Below are 21,087 nucleotides of genomic sequence, written 5' to 3'. Positions count from 1 at the left end.
CTGTAATAACAAAACAGTAGATTATTGTTGATCCAAACTAAGATATAATTAATCCTTATTGGCGGCAAAATAAGCCTATTGGGTTTATTTAATGTTTACATGGTAAGGTATGAAGACCCAAATTACAGAAAGATCCATTATCCGGAAAACCCCAGGTACCAATCATTCTGAAAATTGTTGCTCTAGAGCTGCTGCTTTTGCCACCCCTGGTAAGAAGGGCTTGGTCAGAACTAGGTGTAAGCAGCAGCTGCCTAGGGTCCAACTGGGGAGGCTCTGATCTGGAAAATGAATAAAAGGAGTACTCTACACTTATTCTTTTAGTTCCTGAATGGGTAAGTGGGCAGGGGAAATTGGTGTAGGTCTGGGGGTCATAGGCAGAGGTGGCAGAAAGAAGTACTTTCCATGGGTCAAAGTGTCTTGGCTTAGCTCACGATTCCCACCATGCCTCATAGCAGGAACAATCCTGGTTGACACGGACCATTACAACTAGCGCTACCATCAGTTATCATGGGGCTCTGTACTACTAAATAAACATGGCTTCCCTAAAAGGTGGAGCCCAAGGGTAACCTGGGCAGTAGGCCCTGCCAAGAAGAAACATTGACTTCCAAAGAAAAAAACAAATGCATGTGTGGTCATGCCCTGATTCACCCCAGCTGCTCCTCGTATTATGGAAATTCTGCTCACAACTTGTCCTAATTCTCACCCCTCCCAAGCCTTTGCGTCTCTTGCCTGTAACCTTGAGTAAAGGAGGGCCCTTGCCAAATAATAATAATAATAATCATATAGAGTGCTGAAGTCTAGAGAAGACAGTTGGTAAACTATTCTAGTTCAAGCACTTGTAGGTCCAACCTCTGACCTGGAATCACCTTGAACATTCACTTTATAGTAAGGGACCCCTTAGCTAATGAAATTGAGAAACAGGACTATATTGGTGCATCATTCTCCCCTTTTTATTTTTATTAAATATGTATTTATATAGCGCCAACATATTGTGAAGCACTGTAAAGTAAATGTGATTATACAACTAAATCACATGAATTATATACATAGAACATATGGAGTTACATACATCACAATCAATACCGGTACAAAAAGTGAGGAAGGCCCTATGCAAAAGAGCATATAATACACAAGGTGTGGGAGTGGGCAAGATCGAATTAAGTGGGTGTTGTATGTGGTGTTGTATTTGGTAGTTAAGCAGAGTGAGGGTAGGCCTCTCGAAAGAAGTGCGTTTTAAGAGATTTCTTGAAAGCAGAAAGGTTGGGAGAAAGTCGGACAGACCGTGGGAGAGAGTTCCAGAGGAGGGGTGCAGCCCTTGCAAAGTCTTGAATGTGGAGGTAATGAGAGAAGAGTTGAGTAGCAGGTCAGTAGAGGAGCGTAGTAAGCGGTTGGGTGAGTATATAGAGATGAGTTCAGAGATGTAGGGTGGGGCAAAGTTATGAAGTGCTTTGAATGTCAGGGTCATTAATTTGAATTTGATTCTGAAAGGTAACGGAAGCCAGTGCAGGGATTGACAGAATGGCGAGGCAGAGGAGGAGCGGTTGCTGAGGTGTATGAGCCTCGCAGCAGTGTTCATTATGGACTGGAGAGGTGACAGTCTCTGGAGGGGAAGGCCAATTAAAAGAGAGTTACAGTAGTCTAGACGTGATATGATGAGAGAGTGAATAAGAATTTAGGCAGCGTCGTGGGTGATAAATGATCGTATTTTGGATATGTTCCTTAGGTGGAAGTGACATGATTTAATAAGTGACTGGATATGAGGAGTGAATGACAGGGCAGAATCTAGGATAACCCCAAAGCACCGGGCCTGGGGAGAGGGGGTGATAGTGGAATTGTTAGCTTTTGAACCATAACCGGCTTTAGCCGGAGTCCCTCTGTGATTGCTCTAACACCCACTAGAGGGCCAGCTCCACCAGTCTAGAGGCAACAGCAGCAAGAAAAGATAAAGGCCCCATGGGCAAAAATAATTCACTTGGAGGGGCAATAAGTAGATAGAAATGAGATTCTTCAGCCCAAAAAATGCTCCAAGCTTTCATTAAGTGTCAGAGGCCCCAAACATTTACTTTATGTAGCGCATGGTAAAGGTGTTGCTTGATGCCAATGTTATTAATAGGGAAAGATGGTAGCGGGAATTCACCAGCACACAGGTAATACAAGCAGGTTATACCTTGCTAGAAGTTTATTGCAGCATGCAACGTTTCGGGGTTACCCCCTTTATCAAGCATGCTTGATAAAGGGGGTAACCCCGAAACGTTGCATGCTGCAATAAACTTCTAGCAAGGTATAACCTGCTTGTATTACCTGTGTGCTGGTGAATTCCCGCTACCATTGACTCGTGAGGTTGCCGTTTCCTCATTTTCGCTGTGCACCAGGGATCTCTTACACTCGTAGGGCCAGGGTGTGCGGGTACTCTCTTGACTGTTCTCCCATTAATAGGGAAAGAAACATAAATAATATAGAAAAGTCACTGAGGCGCATTTATAAACACTGGGCAGTAACCCATGGCAACCAATCAGATTGCTGCTTTCATAGTTCTACTTGCAGCTGACTTTAAAAAGCTGATCACTGATTGGTTGCAATAGGCAACTGCCTAACTGTGTTGACAAATGAGCCCCCAGTGTTTTTGTTTTCTAAAGAAGGTCACAAACCTAATCAAGCTGGAGTCTGATAGAAATAAAACAAATCTGTCATAGTGTAAAGTAAAAAGGCATACATATTTAGGTAATTTGCCAAGACTTAATAGAAAGACTATCCACTCAGTGACATGACGTCAGCCATATTGCTGCACCCTGCAGTTTACGGCGCGACGTACCCGGAAGTCTACTCATGACTCATAATTATTCTAACCGCTTTCATGAATTGGCAGGCATGACAGGATGTATGGATACTCCATCTTGCTACTCCAGGATGTGCCCATGACAGACTGCCTGTAGAAGTAGGACTACGCGATTCTCCGGTGTCAGCTTCGCTTACGCTCTGTTCTGAAAAGTTTCTGCAATCGTATTGAACGCGAGCGTCAACTAGCGCTCCAGCCCGCGCTTTTGGTGTACAAAGATGGCGGATTAATCGGCTTCGGTGGCCATGTTTAAAGTGGCTCGGCTGACTGTGGTGTAGTATGTGCAAACTTCTAACCGGACACCTGCTGTGAGCTAACGCAGCCCTTTTGGCTGCAATTACAAGCAGCGATGAAGCTGATAAGGAAAGACATCGAAAAGGACAATGCCGGGTGAGAGTTGTAAACAGTAAACCAGGCAGATTGGTGAGAAGCAGGGATGAGGCGCAGTGAATCATTAGAGTAGTGAGGGGCCGGTCTGAGGCACAGTTAGCCGAACACAAGGGACGTCAGGGGAATTGAACAGGGATAGGGCTGAGGGGCAGGAGAGAGATGGCAGTGAGCCAATCAGGGGCTGAGGTGGCAGTAAATTCATCAGGGATAGGGCTGAGGGGCAGCGAGCCAGACAGTTGGGCAGTGAAAAGGGAAATGATTCAATATATATATATATAATACACAAAAGCCATGAATAGCCTGTAAATTATATCCTTATAAACGGTGACTAGTGATGTCATCAGTTATAAACGGTGAGTAGTGATGTCATTTCTGTCACATGTCTCACTGAAACTTGTGTATTATAATAAATAAAGTACCCCCAGTTGCAAAATATGAGGATATTAGAAGTTACCTCGGAGTTCCATCACCTGTATAAAAACACTCGGCCTTCGGCCTCGTACTTTTATATGGTCATGAAACTCCTCGGTGACTTATAATATCCTTATATTTTACAAGAAACCACTATATACTTTATTCACTATATAGTGGTTTCCCCCCATGGAAAGCAAAGCTCTTTGCAGCAATGAAGGCAGCCATGATGGGTGTATTATATAAGCAGAGACACAGTAGGACAACTCCTCCTTGGCTTGGGCACGACACAGTGTGGCTGCTGGGCAACGAGGGCAGGGCTCAGACATAGTGATATATATGTGCGTCTCAACTGTCAGTCACATCTTGCTTCCATTTTGTAGTTGGCTGCTCAAAACGAATTGTTCTTTGGTCCTTCTAAGTAACTGCCCCGATGGCTTTAAGACGTGTATTAGCTATGAAGCCTGGGAGAGGCCGGGGTATGGACTGGAGGAATAATTGTCTGCAAGCTTCTGACATGCCAATGTTTGTAGGCAGGTGACGTTGATCCCTGAAGAGGCAGAAGACATGTGGCACACGTACAACTTGCTGCACGTTGGAGACAGTCTGCAGGCGTCAACAATCAGGTGGGAGTTGCGAAGCTCAGAGCTGGGGTGACTGTGTGTATCAGGGTGGTGTTGTCAGGACACAGACGGGTTGAAGTCAGCCTGTGCCCCTCGTAACTATGCCTGTTAGACTCTACACCAATCTGACGTCATGTGGTTTCACCAAATCAGAAAAGCTCAGTATGAGCGGGGCCTCCCTGCACACGGTTACACTTCAGCATTAAAGGAGAAGGAAAGCTACCAAAGCAGTTTATTGCCAATAGATTAGCCACAATAGTGCAAGCTAGAACACTATATTTATTCTGTAAAATGCTTTACTATACCTGACTAAACAGCTCTAGAAGCTCTGTTAATTTAGCAAATCAGCTGCCATATTTGCTTGTTGTGACATCACTTCCTGCCTGAGTCTCTCCCTGCTCACTCATAGCTCTGGGCTCAGATTACAGCAGAGAAGGTGGGAGGGGGAGAGGAGCAAACTGAGCATGCTCAAGCCCTAACCCTGGAGGTTTAAGCTGAAAACAGGAAGTCTGATACAGAAGCCCATGAGTACACAATAGAAGGACAGAAATGTGCTGTTTCTTTTGACAGAGGACTCAGAGCAGCATTACTTTGAGGGTTTACTGGTGTATTTATATAGACCTTTCTGATAAATCTTACTTAATTTTAGCCTTTCCTTCTTCTTTAAAGCCCAGGGAATTAGTCAATGAGTGTGTGCCCCTGTTCTGTGTGATATAAATGCTATGTCATTCCTCCCCACTGTGTATGACTTTAGGAAAGTGCAGACAGAATCATCCACGGGCAGTGTGGGCAGTAACCGTGTTCGGACCACGCTCACGATTTGTGTAGAGACTATCGATTTTGATTCCCAAGCCTGTCAGCTGAGAGTCAAAGGGATTAATATCCAGGAGAATCAGTATGTGAAGGTAATGGAGTCATTTTCCTTTCTTCCTCCCCAAGTTTTTAGCCTCAGTATTCAAATACCCTTCCATTCTCAGTACTCCCTCCCCATCTCACACTCTCTATTCTCAGTACTCCCTCCCCATCTCATACTCTTCCATTCTCCATACTCTCTTCCCATCTCATACCCTTTCGTTCTCCATACTCGCTCCCCATTTCATACCCTTCCGTTCTCAGTACTCCCTTCCCATCTCATAACCTCTATTCTCACTACTCCTTTCTCATCTCATACCCTTCCGTTCTCAGTACTTCCTCCCCATCTCATACCCTCCCCATTTCATACCCTTCCATTCTCCGTATATAATCCCCATTCCATACCCCCTTTTTCTCATTGGTACCAACCCATTCCCTGCTGTGCTCCGTGCACCCTCACTACACATACCCTCCATTCACAGTACTCCCTATCTCATATCCCCCATGTCTTGCTACATTGTTACAACTTTGTCCATCTCATACTCTGCTGTGTTAGCTACTCCATCTTGATCTCATACCCTCCATACTTACTACTCACTGCTGATCCGATATCCTCTGTTCTCAGTTCTTCTTCCACAAATTGTAATGTCCATTTTCAGTGTTTTTCATCTCGTATCCCCTTGTTCTCTGTTTGCTTTGTTGTTAAATTTCTTTACATCCTATATGCCCAGGACTCCCTCCTCATCTCATACTTCATTTTTTTATAGTTCTGTTGTTACATCTATCTTCATCCCATACTCTGCTCTGTATTCCCTCTCCATCTCATCCTCCATTCATCCAGTAATATTACATTTCCCATTTTATACTCCTCCCATTGTTTATACACCTTTCATTGTCTGCTTGCCTCCCCACATGAATGCAGCTGCTTGTGTGTATATACATTGCATTTTAAAGACTGTCCTTTTCTACTCTTGGGTAACATGATGCAACATGCAGTTTACAATCTATGTTACCAAAGAGACATAACGGAAGCTTATAAAATACAACGCATTGTTTTTATATTTTTGGAACTTTACGACTTTATTCTTCTTCTCTCTCAGCTTCTCATTTCTCCTCTCAAAGTTTAAATGGTCCTTTATTTCATTCTCAGGACACATCTCCTATATCTTTTATTCTCCCGATGGGCTTTATATTGGGTATTTCACTCATACGCTTAGTTTCTTTCACCCACGGTACTCCTCTCCCAATTCTATACTCCCATGTCATGCTTTCTTCCATTTAACACGCTCTTCTTCACCATATCATACAGTAATCATCTCCTCATTTCATACTCTCTTCCATTTGGTTGTCCTGTTCCCATCTTGCACTCCCTTCAGTTTTCCGTATTCCTCAGCCAACTCATTCCATTCCCTATTTAACCCCCTTTCAAGTTTGAATAGTCCATTTCAATTCATACCCCTTTAACTTCTCACTCTTCCTGGATAGTCCCCATCTTGCGAGTAGAATATTCTCCATTGTCTGTTATCTTACTTCCATTCTATCAGGTATCTGTATAGTCATGCTGAACACTGATCTTAATTTCCTTACATTCTTCTCTTCGTCCATTTAATTTCTTAGCCTTTCTTTCATATCCCACCCCAATCCACCCTTTCATTGTTTGTTTGTCTGTAATCCATGCAGATGGGAGCATACCATACCATAGAACTGGAGCCGAACCGCAAGTTCACACTGGCCAAAAAACAATGGGACAGCATTGTACTGGAGAGAATTGGTGAGATTGCTTGCTGTGCCTTCTGCTTCCATGCACTGCTGTTGGCCTATTGCTAGTACTATACTAGTACTATACAGCTGTGTGCCTCACTGTGGGAATTGCTTTATGGTTGGTCTGACTCATGTTGGCTCACATGTATATCCTGGTTATGCAAGTATAACATGTTGGTTTATAAATATACATTGCCAAGAGTACAAGCCTTTTAAACCAGAAAATTTATTTTACTGGTCCTTTAAAGGGATATTGTCACAGGGAAAAAAAAAATTTTTTTCAAAATGCATCAGTTAATTGTGCTGCTCCAGCAGAATTTTGTGCTGAAATTAATTTTATATAAGAGCAAAAACATTATTTTTATATTTTATTTAGATATATGACATGGGGCTAGACATATTTCGGTTTCCCAGGTGCCTCCAGTCCTGTGATGTGATCTGATAAAATTCAGTCACTTTTTACTGCTGTACTGCAAGTTGGAGTGATATCACCTCCGCGCCCACCCCCCCCAGCAGCCTAACAACAGAATAATGGGAATGTAGCAGCTCCCTAACACAAGATAACAGCTGCCCGGTAGATATAAGAACAGCACTCAATAGTAAAATCCAAGTCCCACTGAGACACATTCAGTTACATTGAGTAGGAGAAACAACAGCCTGCCAGAAAGCAATTCCATCCTAAAGTGCTGGCTCTTTCTGAAAGCACATGACCAGGCAAAATGACCTGAGATGCACCTACACACCAATATTACAACTAAATACACTTGTTGGTTGAGGAATTACATTTTAAATGGTAGAGTGAATTGTTTGCAGTGTAAACCATGTAATTGAGGAATAAAAACTATACCATAAGAATCATGACAGAATCCCTTTAAATAAAAAACAGGTTTTAAACCCTCACTGAAGGACTTATGGGTGGAGACACACACACAGCCTTAAGCTTCAGAACCATACAGTAAATCCAAACTCGGACTCTTCAGGCTGTATCTGCGCACAGTTGGCCTAAGGGAAATCTAGGTGCCATATTTATGTCTCCACACGTAATTCATTCAGTGATAATACAGACCTCTCGTTTTTATGTTTAAAGGGATTCTGTCATGATTTTTATGATGTCATTATTATTTCTAAATGAAACTTTTTACACTGCAAATAATTCACTCTACAATATAAAATGTAATTCCTGAACCAGCAAGTGTATTTTTTAGTTGTAATATTGGTGTGTAGGTGCATCTCAGGTCATTTTGCCTGGTCATGTGCTTTCAGAAAGAGCCAGCACTTTAGGATGGAACTGCTTTCTGGCAGGCTGTTGTTTCTCCTACTCAATGTAACTGAATGTGTCTCAGTGGGACCTGGATTTTACTATTGAGTGTTGTTCTTAGATCTACCAGGCAGCTGTTATCTTGTGTTAGGGAGCTGCTATCTGGTTACCTTCCCATTGTTCTGTTGTTAGGCTGCTGGGGAGGGAGGGGTGTGATATCACTCCAACTTGCAGTAAAGAGTGACTGAAGTTTATCAGAGCACAAGTCAGATGACTGGGGGCAGCTGGGAAACTGACAGTTTCCTTTATAATTGCAATATATATCTACAAATACAAGATGTTGCATAGACAGTGTGTGGCACAAAAGAGCAGAGTGATGCTTGAACATGTGGTGTGTCTGTTCCTACAGAGCAGGCCTGTGATCCTGCATTTAGTGCAGATGTTGCTGCTGTAGTGATGCAGGAGGGTCTGGCCCACATCTGTTTGGTCACGCCCAGTATGACCCTTCTCCGAGCCAAGATTGAGACCAGCATTCCACGCAAGAGGAGGGGCAACTGTACGCAGCATGAAAAGGTCCTTACACTACATTGGCATCTGACTTTTGTGTATCCTTGTTATCCTGATGCAAATAAGTATCATTGTATTTTCACTGGTCCTCATTTCTTCTGAAGAATTTCTTCTCGAGGTTCTGTCCCTTTGTGAGCCCTTGTGGCCGTCTGTTGTTTCCCTGTTGCACCAGCAGAACTGAGGCATATTAAAGGAGAACTAAAGCCTAACTAAAGAAGTAGCTAGAAATGTTGTACATTATGTTTTGTGCTTCTGTACCAGCCCAAGGCAACCACAGCCCTTTAGCAGTAAAGATCTGTGTTTCCAAAGATGCCCCAGTAGCTCCCCATCTTCTTTTCTGCTGATTAACTGCACATGCTCTGTGCTGCTGTCACTTACTGAGCTTAGGGACCCACTCACAATATACAGTACACATAGAATAGAAATGTCACAATATAAGGCTGATTAGTAATTAATACAGATAATTACTACATGGCAGCACAGAAACCAGTGCAATTAGCATCAGCATTTAATAATCAGCAAACCTGTAGCATCAGCTTATATTACAGGGGAAGCTGATTTTCTGCTGGATAATTAGTGACGAGCCCTAAGCTTAGCTTCTCAACAGCCAATCAGAGCCCACTGAGCATGTGAGTGTCACAGACACTTTCCAAGATGGTGACCCCCTGTGACAAGTTTGAAGTCCTGGATCATTGCTGCTATTGACAAGCTCAAACTTTAGCCTCGTGCAATAAGGTCATTATATAAAATGTGGCAATTTTAGCCACATTCATTTTTAGGGTTTAGTTCTCCTTTAACCTGGCTGCTGAAGCAGCACAAATAGGTTGCCGATAAAAGCGGAGAAAGCAGAGTCCTTTTTCTCCGGCACGGTAACATGTCCATGCTGCATCAACTCAAGAGAGAGTCGATTTCCTCCAAAATTTAATACCGGTGATAGTGAGCTCAGATGTTGCATTTCCAGGCTGGGCTGCAGGCTTATGACAAACCCCCATGATGGGGGGGGGGGGGGTGTTAATGTTGGCCTTCTGAATGGTACTTAAAGGGGAACTATCACGAAAATGAAAATTTAACATAAGCTTCATCATACTGAAATCATCATCATGTCTCTCTACATGCAGGAATTGTGCAAAAGGCCGTTATTTTATTGGATTTTGTTTTGTGCAGGACTGTATAAGTGGCTCATTGGAACTGACCATTTACAGGCAGAACCATGGCAAAATATTAGGGATGCACCGAATCCCCGAATTCTTTGTGAAAGATTTGGGCGAAAACAAATCTTAATTAGCATATGCAAATTAGGGGCAGGAAGGAGAAAAAGTGGGAATATTTTTTACTTCCTTATTTTGAGTGATTTCCCTTCCTGTCCCTGAATAGCATATGCAAATTCGTGTTCGGTTCGCCCAGATACAAGGATTCATCCGAATCTGAATCTTGCTGAAAAAGGCCGAGTCCCAATCCGAATCCTGGATTCGGTGCATCCCTACAAAATATACATCTGGTTAGTATTTTAAATAGGGTTGCCCCGAATCCAGGATTCAGATCGGAATTCGGGCTTTTTCAGCAGGATTCAGCCGAGTCCTTCTGCCCGGCCGAACCAAATTGCAATCTTAATTTGCATATGCAAATTAGGGGCGGGAGGGAAATTGAGTGACTAAACTAGGAAGTAAAACATGTTTTCCCCTTCCCAACACCCCTGATTTACATATGCAGATAAGGATTCAGTTCGTTATTCGGCTAAACTTTCATGAAGGATTCGGTGGTTCGGCCGAATCCAAAATAGTGGATTCGGTGCATCCCTAATTTTAAACCTCATTATTTCACAAATAATAACATTCGTAGAGTAAAAGAAAAGCTGTTTTTAGAAACAACAGGACAAAATTTTGATGTAAAATCCAGGAAAATATTGATTAAAAGCAGGGAAATGCACCCATTTAAAATGCAATTATAACTTGGTGGGACCACAAATAAAATATGTAAAATGGAGGTTTGACTGTACCATGCGACTGCCTGTAGTACCTGCACCTCAGTGTATTTCTATTCCCAGTAAATGATATTTGGCCTCTCTCCCATCCACAGGCTCTGGAGAAGTTCTATGAGCAGGTCATGCAGGGAATTCTGCGGCACATCAACTTTGATGGTGAGTAATCTCACTTCTCTTTGGCTTCTCCCTTCTCTTGTTCAGTTTCCCCTCACCTCATTCGTAGATCACCCCCCCCCCCTTTTTTTTTTTTTTTTAAAAAAAAGGCTTGTTCACCTTTGAGATAACTCTTCGTATGATGTAGAGAGTGACAATTTGCAATTGGTTTTCATTTTTTATTATTGAAGTTTTTTTTTGTTATTTAGCTTTTTATTGAGCAGCTCTTCAATTTGCATCTGCATCTTAAGCAATCTGGTAACTAGCGTCCAAATGACCCTAGCAACCATGCATTGAGAGACTGGAATATGAATAGGAGAGGCCTGAATAGAAGGATCAGTAATAAAAAGTAACAATACATGTGTAGCCTTACAGAGCATTTGTCTTTGTTTTTTTAGAAGGGGTCAGCAACGCCCATGTGAAAGCTGCAGAAGAAAAAGGCAAATAACTATAAAACTATAAAAAATAAATAATGAAAACCAATTGAAAAGTTGTTTAAAATTGGCCGTTCTGTAACATAGTGAAGTTACCTTTAAAGGGATACTGTCATGGGTTAATAGTGCTGCTCCAGCTGAATTCTGCACTGAAATCCATTTTTCAAAAGAGCAAACTGATTTTTTTTATATTCAAATCTGACATGGGGCTAGACATATTGTCAGTTTCCAAGCTGCCCCCAGTCATGTGACTTGTGCTCTGATAAACTTCAGTTACTCTTTACTGCTGTACTGCAAGTTGGAGTGATAGCACCCCCTCTCTTCACCCCTCCCCCAGCATCCAAACAAAAGAACAATGGGAATGTAACCAGATAACGGCTCCCTAACACAAGATAACAGCTGCCTGGTAGATCTAAGAACAACACTCAATAGTAAAATCCAGGTCCCACTGAGACACATTCAGTTACATTGAGTAGGAGAAACAGCCTGCCAGAAAGTAGTTCCATCCTAAAGTGCAGGCACAAATCACATGACTGGGGGCACCTGGGAAAACTGACAATATGTCTAGCCCCATGTAGATTTCAAAATTGAATATAAAAAAATCTGTTTGCTCTTTTGAGAATTGGATTTGAGTGCATAAGTCTGTGGAGCAGCACTATTAACTATGTGTTTTGGAAAAAAAAACAAGGTTTTCCCATGACAGTATCCCTTTAGAGGCGAACCACCCCTTTAAATCCTGGCTGCGATTTTTTTTGCAGTGAGAAGTTGTCCTGCCTTTGCATTGCTCCCGCGGCAGTTTAAATGGTGCACATTCTTGGCATATCTTTGATGCATATATTTCTAGTCACAGTTTTCTTGATACAGCCTGCCGCTGTTTTTCTTCTACTGAGCTTTATATATTTTGTTTAATACAATGTGTGTCTCTCTCATCCCTAGTGGTGAAGGTGGTCCTTGTTGCGTCTCCCGGATTTGTTCGGGAGCAGTTTTGCGAGTTCCTTTTCCTCCGAGCCGTGAAACAGGATCTGAAAATACTGCTGGAAAACCGCGGCAAATTCCTACAAGTTCACAGCTCGTCTGGGCACAAGTACTCTCTCACGGGTAATTCATTGACCAATGGGGAGCGCGGTTTAGTCTGAGGGTCAAGCTCAAAGATTCAAGTTCAAAGATCAGGTCACAGGGAAGCCCATGTATAAAAATTCTCTACTCCCCCCCCCCCCATTCCAGTATTTATTGGCGGCTGGAAACCTTTTCACTCTGAGCCATTGGCTAATACCCTCATGTGTGTGATTGTGATCCAGTTTGAGTTCCAATGAGCAGTAAGAACTCACACCTGACTGTGGTCATTGTCATTTGGGTCCAGAAAATTGTATATAGATCAGCGCCAACAGAGAAAGCAGAAACCCAAAATAGTGCAGCAGGTTAAGATATTGCAAGAGCACCCGGTGCTGGAATATATTCTTTCAGGTGTACTTCCCCTTTAAACTTTCCATTTGTAGTTGTTAGTTCTTTATACCCAATCAGTTACCACCACCATTTGGCTAAATTTCCTACTCACACGCCGAACATTCGGTATATTGCCCGTAGTATTAGCAGATCTTACTCTCCTTCTAGATCCGCTCTTGTGCTCCAATGGGGAGAAATCCAAATCCAAAATAGTGTAACCCCATTTATTAAAGGGATTGTTCACCTTTAAATTAACTTATATTATGATATAGAGAGAGAGATTCTGAGACAACTTGCAATTGGTTTTCATTTTTTATTATTTAAGGTTTTTGAGTTATTTCGTTTTTTATTCAGCAAGCGCTCCAGTTTGCAATTTTAGAAATCTGGTTGCTAGAGTTCCAATTCCCCTAGCAACCATGCATTGATTTGAATAAGAGACTGGGATATGAATAGGAGAGGTCTGAATAGAAAGATGAGTAATAAAAAGTAGCAATAACAATGCATTTGTGTTTAGATGGAGTCATTCTATGTAGGTGTGGGTGGGGTGTAGGTGTAATTGCTTTCTGTTGTTAACAGTAGGGGACCCCCTCACGCCTCTCCTGCCCCAGTCATAAGTATCTTTCATGCTGCATTGGATACAGAGATCACTCACTGAACAGTTGCATCACACTTAAGGCACATTTATCAAAGGTCGAATTTTTCAAAACTCCTCTAAATTCGAAATTCAACCAAAAAAAAAAAAAAATCTACGTTTTTTTTTTTTAAACTCGGATGAATGTAATCGACCTGAAAACTCGAATCTAATTCGATTCGAATTTTAATAACCAGATTCCATTTTTTTTCTCCAAAAAAACAAAAACTTGAATGTCAAGAAAGCTGCAAACAAGCCAAAAAATGATTCCATGGACATCTCCCATTGGCTTAAACAGCAATTCGGCAGGTTTTAGGCGGCAAATAGTCTAATTCGAGTTCTTAAAGGGCTAGAGTGTGATAAATCTCGAAATTTTAATTTTTTTTTTTTTTTTTAAATTGTAGTCTTGATAAATCTGCCCCTTGTAGTCGATCATACCATATAAGGGTTGCTTGGTGTTTCAGATTAATATTAAATAACAGTTTATCTCTTCATATTTTGTAGGGATGCACTGAATCCACTTTTTGGGGTTCAGCCGAATTCTTAGTGAAAGATTTGGCTGAATAAAATCAGGGGAGGGAAAGGTGGGGAACTTTTTTTTACTTCCTTGTTTTGTGACAAAAAGTCATGTGATTTCCCTTCCCACACCTCATTTACATATGCAAATTAGGATTTGGTTCGGCCATGAATAAGGATTCAACAGAATCCTGTGGAAAAAGGCTGAATCCTGGATTCGGTTAGGGTTGCCACATTTGCTGATGGCTAAACCCGAACACAGGGGGCGGGGCAGATAACGGTGGTGGGTCAGTGATGTAAGAACAGGCATGATGACATCAGAGGTGGGCACAATGATGTTGGTGGAGTTATGACACCAGGGCAAGGTTATTGCATCACTTAGATGCAACTGGCTGGATTTCTTTCCAGTATTCTTAATGTTTTAGCATCTGGGCACATGCTCAGGGGACAAATCTCCTCTTCTTCGGGCGACTAATCTCCCCGAACTGCCTCCCACTGGCTAGAATGTAAATCGCCGGCTTCATGACACTCGGATCGCTTTGTTTTCCGAAGTCATCCCAAGTTTCCTCGTGAGGCAACTTTGGAAAGCCCTAAGTGCCATCAAGCCGGTGATTTAGATTCTAACCGGCGGGAGGCAGTTTAGCGAGATTAGTCGCCCGAAGAAGAGGAGATTTGTCGCCGGGCAACTAATCTCCCCGAATCTGAACGTGTGCCGTGACCCTTAAAGTGTTGATGCCCAGTTCAAAACCTCACAGGTGGCAACTCTATCTCTAGCTATATTCTGCTTGATGATTCAGCCCAATCCTTTGATTACAGGTATGAGATCTATTATACAGAAATCAATTATCCAGAAAACTCCTGAAATACAGCAATGAGAATTTAGTAAAAAAAAACACACATTCTTGATTGATTTGCTTTTTTTGTGTACCTGTACTAATAAGAAATGAACTGCACTTGATAGTAACTAAGCCATGTTTAGGGGAGTATCTCAGTATTTAAATGCTTTTCATGTATTGACCAGATTATTGTTCAGGTTTCATAAGGCTGAAAACCGAACAGAGAGTTCAGAAATGAACAGGCCTTACAAAAACCGAACTGTTTGGGTCAAAACCAAACAGGTGACAACCCTAGATTCGGTGCATCCCTAGTATTTTGATAATCCTGTTGGCCAAAGCCTTCCTGACCTGTGCGTGTGGACTGCAGCCGAGTGCGCTGCAACATCTCCCAGTGTCATCTCAACACTGACCCCACTGTGGCCTGAAGCTCAGATGAGCCCGAGTCAACTTGCCCACTCTTCACATGTACAGTTGCTTTAAAGGATAAGTAAACCTTTAAAATAAGTGAATGTAAAATTGATGAGGGGGCTATTCTAAGCACTTTTGCAGCGTACATTCATTAGTTTTTATTTTTAATTCCAAGATATTAAGGGATACATGTGCTGTTAATATGAATGAATTTTGTTCCAACAGCGCCACCTGCTGGTCAGTTTCCCACCAGTCTGACCACCAAGTAGTCAAGGAAGTTGTCAGGAGAAAGAAAGAGGCTGCTCTGATGTTCTTCTGCTTAGGAATAAAAGTAGAAACCTTTCTCAAATCTTTCCTAAGTAGAAGAACATCAGAGCAGCCTCTTTCTTTCTCCTGACAACTTCCTTGACTACTTGGTGGTCAGACTGGTGGGAAAATGACCAGCAGGTGGTGCTGTTGTAACAAAATTCATTCATATTAACAGTACATGTATCCCTTAATATCTTGGAATAAAAAGAAAATAAATAATGAATGTACATTTCAAAGGTGCTTAGAATAGCACTCTCATCAACTTTACATTCACTTATTTTTAAGGTTCACTTATCCTTTAAGAGATATCACTGTTATTTCTAAGGCTTCTTAAGCTGGCCGTAGACGCAAAGATCCGATCCAATCGAATTGAGGATTCGTATGATTTTCGGGCCGTGTGTGGAGACTCTCAACATGTTTCATCCGGTGGAGATCAGTCGATCGGACAGGTTAAGAGATTTCTGTCGGCTGCTGATAATATCTCTGCGTGTATTGCCGATCTAACGATTTTCAGTGGGAGACTGTCACCAGCTTTGGTCGGACATAACTATCGTACGATAGGGGCAGAACATCGGCTCATCTGTTCTTTTACTACTTTATTTGATCGGAATGGTTAGTGGCAGGTCGGGAGATGGGGGGAGTCCGATCGTTTGAGGATTCGTACGATCGGATCTTTGCGTCTATGACCAGCTAAAGTCCAGCTCTCTCCTGCCATAAACATCTGCCGACCCCACAAATGGAAAGGATGAACAACAATGTTTTTTGAGTTTCACGTGAGTCAGAATCTTCCAAAGGTCTCAGGTCAGTTATTATAAACATGGAGTCCTAGTGATGGCGGAGGTCTCTAACAGGCCAGGAATGACACAGGCCAGTTCTTCACTACAGGCGCTGACGCACCTGCACTAAATCTCAAGGTAAACCCCAATTCCAGTCCTGGTCAGACCCTTGAAGCCAGGAGTTGGTCTGAATCACCTTTACATGGGAGATCTCTTGTCTGTAGCCCTGGATTTGCAGATGAGAAGCTTGATAAGGGTTTTACAACTGTGCAGCTAATGGGCTGAGGCACAAGGTACAGCCTTGTTGTTTTGCTTGGTATCCCCCCCCCCCATTTCAGTCTTTTGATAAATACTGTCATTGGTCTGTCACTTGTACAATGTTAGTGTCTGTCTGTCTCTTGCAGAGGTTCTGTGTGATCCAGCAGTAACTGCACGCCTGTCAGACACAAAGGTCAGTGTGTGTGTATATATACTGTGAGTGTGTCTATCTATTATCTATCTATCTATCTATCTCCTATCTATCATCTATCTATCTCCTATCTATCTATCTATCTATCTCTATTATCTATCTATTATCTATCTATCTATCTCCTATCTATCTATCTATCTATCATCTATCTCTATATAATACACAAAAGCCATGAATATCTTGTAAAATATATCCTTATAAACGGTGAGTAGTGATGTCATCAGTTATAAACGGTGAGTAGTGATGTAATTTCTGTCACATGACTCACTAAAATTTGTGTATTATAATAAATAAAGTACCCCCAGTTGTAAAATATGAGGATATTATAAGTTACCTCGGAGTTCCATGACCTGTATAAAAACACTCGGCCTTCGGCCTCGTGTTTTTATATGGTCATGAAACTCCTCGGTAACTTATAATATCCTTATATTTTACAAGAGGGGGTACTTTATTCACTATATCTATCTATTATCTATCTATCATCCATCTATTATCTATCTATCTCTCTATCTATCTCTTTATCTATCTCTCTCTTTATCTATCTCTCTCTCTCTTTATCTCTCTCTCTCTCTTTATCTCTCTCTCTCTCTCTCTCTCTCTCTCTCTCTCTCTCTCTCGGCTCTTGTACGTCTCTCACACAGCTCAGCTAGATGTAGATATTGCCTGTGTGTGACCGAGTACAACTGTGTGTATATTCAGAAACCCATGTTTCTTCCCTTTCTCTCATTCTCCTCTCATTTCATTCTATCACATCTCTCTCCCCTCCCCCTCTCTCGCTCTCCAATGTCATTAATTCTCCTCTCCCCTCTCTCTATCACTTCTCTCCCCTCCTGTCTCTCTCCCTCTCTCTTTGCAGGATCAAATACATTTAGCATTGCCAAAGCAGGTAGAGGGGGTGAAATGGGTGGGGCAAGGGGGGCAGTTTATGGGAATATTGGAAAGTTGTGTCTCTCAGTCTATGACAGTCTCTTGCATATCTCTGTCTCTCTACAATGTCATTGATTCTCCTCTTTCCCCCCCCCCCCATTCTCAGGCTGCCTGTGAGATAAAGGCACTGGGTGATTTCTACAAAATGTTGCAGCATGAACCAGACCGAGCGTTCTACGGGTGAGAAGTCTGTTCCTTTACCTGTTCCTATTCCTGATGCTCATTCCCTCTCACTTTCCCATAGGCTGGATTCATTGTATGAGTCTCTGTGTAGTTTCGGCCCCCTCTTTAGTCAGTGCAGGCTAGAGCAAGTTTATGGTTGTTACCCCTCAGGGGTCTTCAGTTGTAGCCTCACGCAAAGAACCTTTATCAGTGTTTCTAAACGACACCCCACCCACGGCTCTGGCACAGAATACTGATCAGAGGAGCCACGCTGAGAGCACACTCCATGCCCTGAAGACCTGTCACTCTCGAGGGAAGTTCCCACATACTTGTCTCTACTCACAAGTGTCCCTGCCGACATTTTGCTCTGTTCTTACTATACGTGTGCTCTCAGCCTTCACTTTGTGATCAGGGCTCTGTCTTACAGCCTCTTCTGGGCAAACTCACAGCTTCATTTCTACTACATTCAATCTGTGTGCAAGCAGCTTCTACTATTCCTCCGCTCATACATGCGGCCTTGTCCATTTTATTCCTGTGCTTTCCCATGCAGTGTTGTCTCTGCTATTCCTACACTCTCATGTCATCTTTCCTGCGCCCTCTCACACTGTTGTTTCTTCCGTATCAGGATAAAACAAGTAGAGAAAGCTAATGAAGCTCTGGCCGTTGACACCCTACTCGTTACAGATGAACTGTTCAGGTGGGTACTTTAAAGGGGTGTACGAACTTCTCCTCCAAACTTATTCCTCTCAATCCTCCCGTGGTGCTTTCTGTTCCCTGGATGTTTGACTTAACATCACCATAGAATATAATCATAGAAAGATAAGAATGACGCTCCTTGCCCTTAAAGTCAAGCCACAATTTGAATTATGTAGTGAATTCAGAGGAGGGGGAAGCGAGGCATCCCTTCCTCGGGAATAAAACAATTCGTCCTTATGAAGGGAAGGTTCACCCTTCTGAAACATTGAATTTATTGCCGAAGGTAAACTGTGGCTTGGCATAAAGACCAAGGAGCCTAAACAATATATGCCAGTGCTGTTCCTATCATTTTATGATTATACTTTAAAAGGGTATACCTGTCCTGCTCCCCTTCTTAAAGGAGAAGGAAAGTCGTTTCACACTTAGGGGTGCCAAATGTAAGGCACCCCCAAGTGAATGTATTTACTTACCTTAAAGGACAAGGAAAGGCAAAAAAATAAAATCCCATTTTTACTTTCTTTAATGAAAAAGAAACCTATCTCCAATATACTTTAATTAAAAAATGTGTACCGTTTTTATAGGAAACCTGACTGTATGCAGTGAAATTCTCCCTTCATTTACTGCTGTGGATAGGAATTGTCAGACGGTCCCTAACTGCTGAGCAGGGAAACAATTATACTTGTGAACAGCAGGGGGAGCCCCCGCCTTACTTACCAGCCATGCAGAACTCAAGCAGCTTTGTTTATGATGATCTCTAAGCAGCCCAGACCACACTGAGCATGTGCACAGTCTTAGTCTTGCAAAGATGTATAACAAAGTTACAAGATGACAGCCCCCTGTAGCCAACTTTAAAAGCACAAATCATTTGTTTGATTAGGCTTGTGATGCAGTAAGTTCATGTTTAAGTTTAGTATACAAAATACAGCATTTCTAGCCTTATTTTATTTTAGACTTTCCTTGTCCTTTAAACCCTGGGCCGGTGCTCCTATCAGCAGAAAACTGCACCAGCCCTGGGTTATACCAGTGACCACCACGGAGCAATCCTCTTCCGGCTTCTTCTTGCCTCTCGCAACTGCTCATGCGCGTTAGAGTGAAAATCGGAACTTGTCGGCTATTTCATTCTACTGCGCATGCGTCTGCCCCGGGAAATTTGAGGAAAGAAGAAGCCGGAGAAGGATCACTCTGTGGTATTCACTGGAATAACCCCGGGCCGGTGCAGTTTTCTGCTGATAGGAGCCCGGGGTTTCAGGTAAGTCAATACATTCACTAACATTTGGCACCCCCAAGTGTGAAACTACTTGGGCACACTGTGCAGTCTCCAGTAACTATCCTGTTATCTCCTCCCCAGCGCTTATCCTACTTACACTCTGCACTCCTCAGTGCCTGTCCTTTTCATTCCATGTGCTCCACGATGCTTATCCTGCATGTACACACAGGTAATGATATCCACGCACACAAACAAATGGTGGAGAGCACAACAATGTTGCATGCATGCAAATAATGACACATTGGTTTCAGAGCCCTGCCATTATTCTTACTGATGGTGCATATTCCTTTGCACCATTTCCACTGAAGGTGCATGTTTTCTACCTCCACCCTTACTGCCAGTTTCCTACTGATCTGCTACTGCCATGTTTCCTAACTGCCACTTCTTGCTGAAGGCAACACATCTGTATTCTCACTAAAAAGCTGCTGTTTCTGACACTGCCTCTTAACACTATCTTTGCCAAAATTACTGAAATTAATCTTTCGATGTTCATGCAGACATCAGGATGTGCCAACGCGGACTCGCTACGTTAGACTTGTGGACAGTGTAAAGGACAACGGGGGGACTGTAAGGTAAGAAAGTGATTGTATATTAAGGACTGGCAGGGTGGCGTAAAATGCAGAATTCCAGTTTACAACGATTTTCTTTTTTTTCCCCCTTAGGATCTTTTCCAGTTTACATGTCTCTGGAGAGCGTAAGTAACCATAGGAAAGTTAGTGGTGCCCAGGAAGATGTCGGTGTTAGAAGAAGAAGCATGCGGGATAGGAATTTTAGGGGATTGCTAAAATAAGGTTGTTTAATATTGTATATATTAAACAACCTTCTATATACTGTATATAACTTTGAGGGAAGAATTGTGAGTAAAGCTAAGGATATGAGTGCAACATGGGTGAAGGGTGGGGGAGTTCAGTTGGAGTAGCAGGTCACTGCCACTGCAGTTAGAAAAAGTGGCAATGATGGCTCCTACCCCTCCTGTCTTTTTTTTCCCCCAGAGTTAAACCAGTTGACTGGAGTGGCAGCCATTTTGCGCTTCCCTGTGGCGGACCTCTCCGATGAAGAGTCAAGCTCCGATGAAGATTAGACTAAATTATTCTTGTATTTCTGCTCCTCTCTTGGTTGCTATTGGACACATTGCCCACATTGTCACCTGGCAAGGAAATAGAAATCAAATTCTCCATGTTGTTGGCTGAATGCATTTGCATTATTATTTATCAGTTATCTCCCTATGGTAATAGGTAGAACAACCAGGAAGTAGAAAGCCCCACCATGAAAACAAAAATAGCTCCTTAGTGAGTTACTGAGACCGCATGAGAATAAAAATATGGAAGCACTGAGGAATCTGCTCATTGCATTAATAAACTGCTCTACGTTTTCCTAAGCG

At 42.4% G+C, this 21,087-nt stretch overlaps 1 protein-coding gene across 1 annotated transcript; it reads left to right on the top strand.

The window, feature by feature from the left end:
• Positions 1-3,081: 3,081 nt before the first annotated feature.
• On the top strand, positions 3,082-21,079 carry pelo.L (pelota homolog L homeolog). The gene is given in 13 exon segments (NM_001095017.2): positions 3,082-3,226; positions 4,171-4,263; positions 5,015-5,165; positions 6,793-6,883; positions 8,541-8,704; positions 10,775-10,835; positions 12,203-12,364; positions 16,590-16,636; positions 17,688-17,761; positions 18,369-18,440; positions 20,204-20,278; positions 20,369-20,400; positions 20,699-21,079. Coding segments are annotated over 13 exon segments (1,152 nt in total). The 5' UTR covers positions 3,082-3,185; the 3' UTR covers positions 20,788-21,079.
• Positions 21,080-21,087: the final 8 nt, after the last annotated feature.

This window comes from Xenopus laevis, chromosome 9_10L (genome assembly GCF_017654675.1).
Source record: "Xenopus laevis strain J_2021 chromosome 9_10L, Xenopus_laevis_v10.1, whole genome shotgun sequence".
Classification (NCBI taxonomy): Eukaryota; Metazoa; Chordata; class Amphibia; order Anura; family Pipidae; genus Xenopus; species Xenopus laevis.
This window is presented reverse-complemented; position numbering and strand designations above follow the sequence as displayed.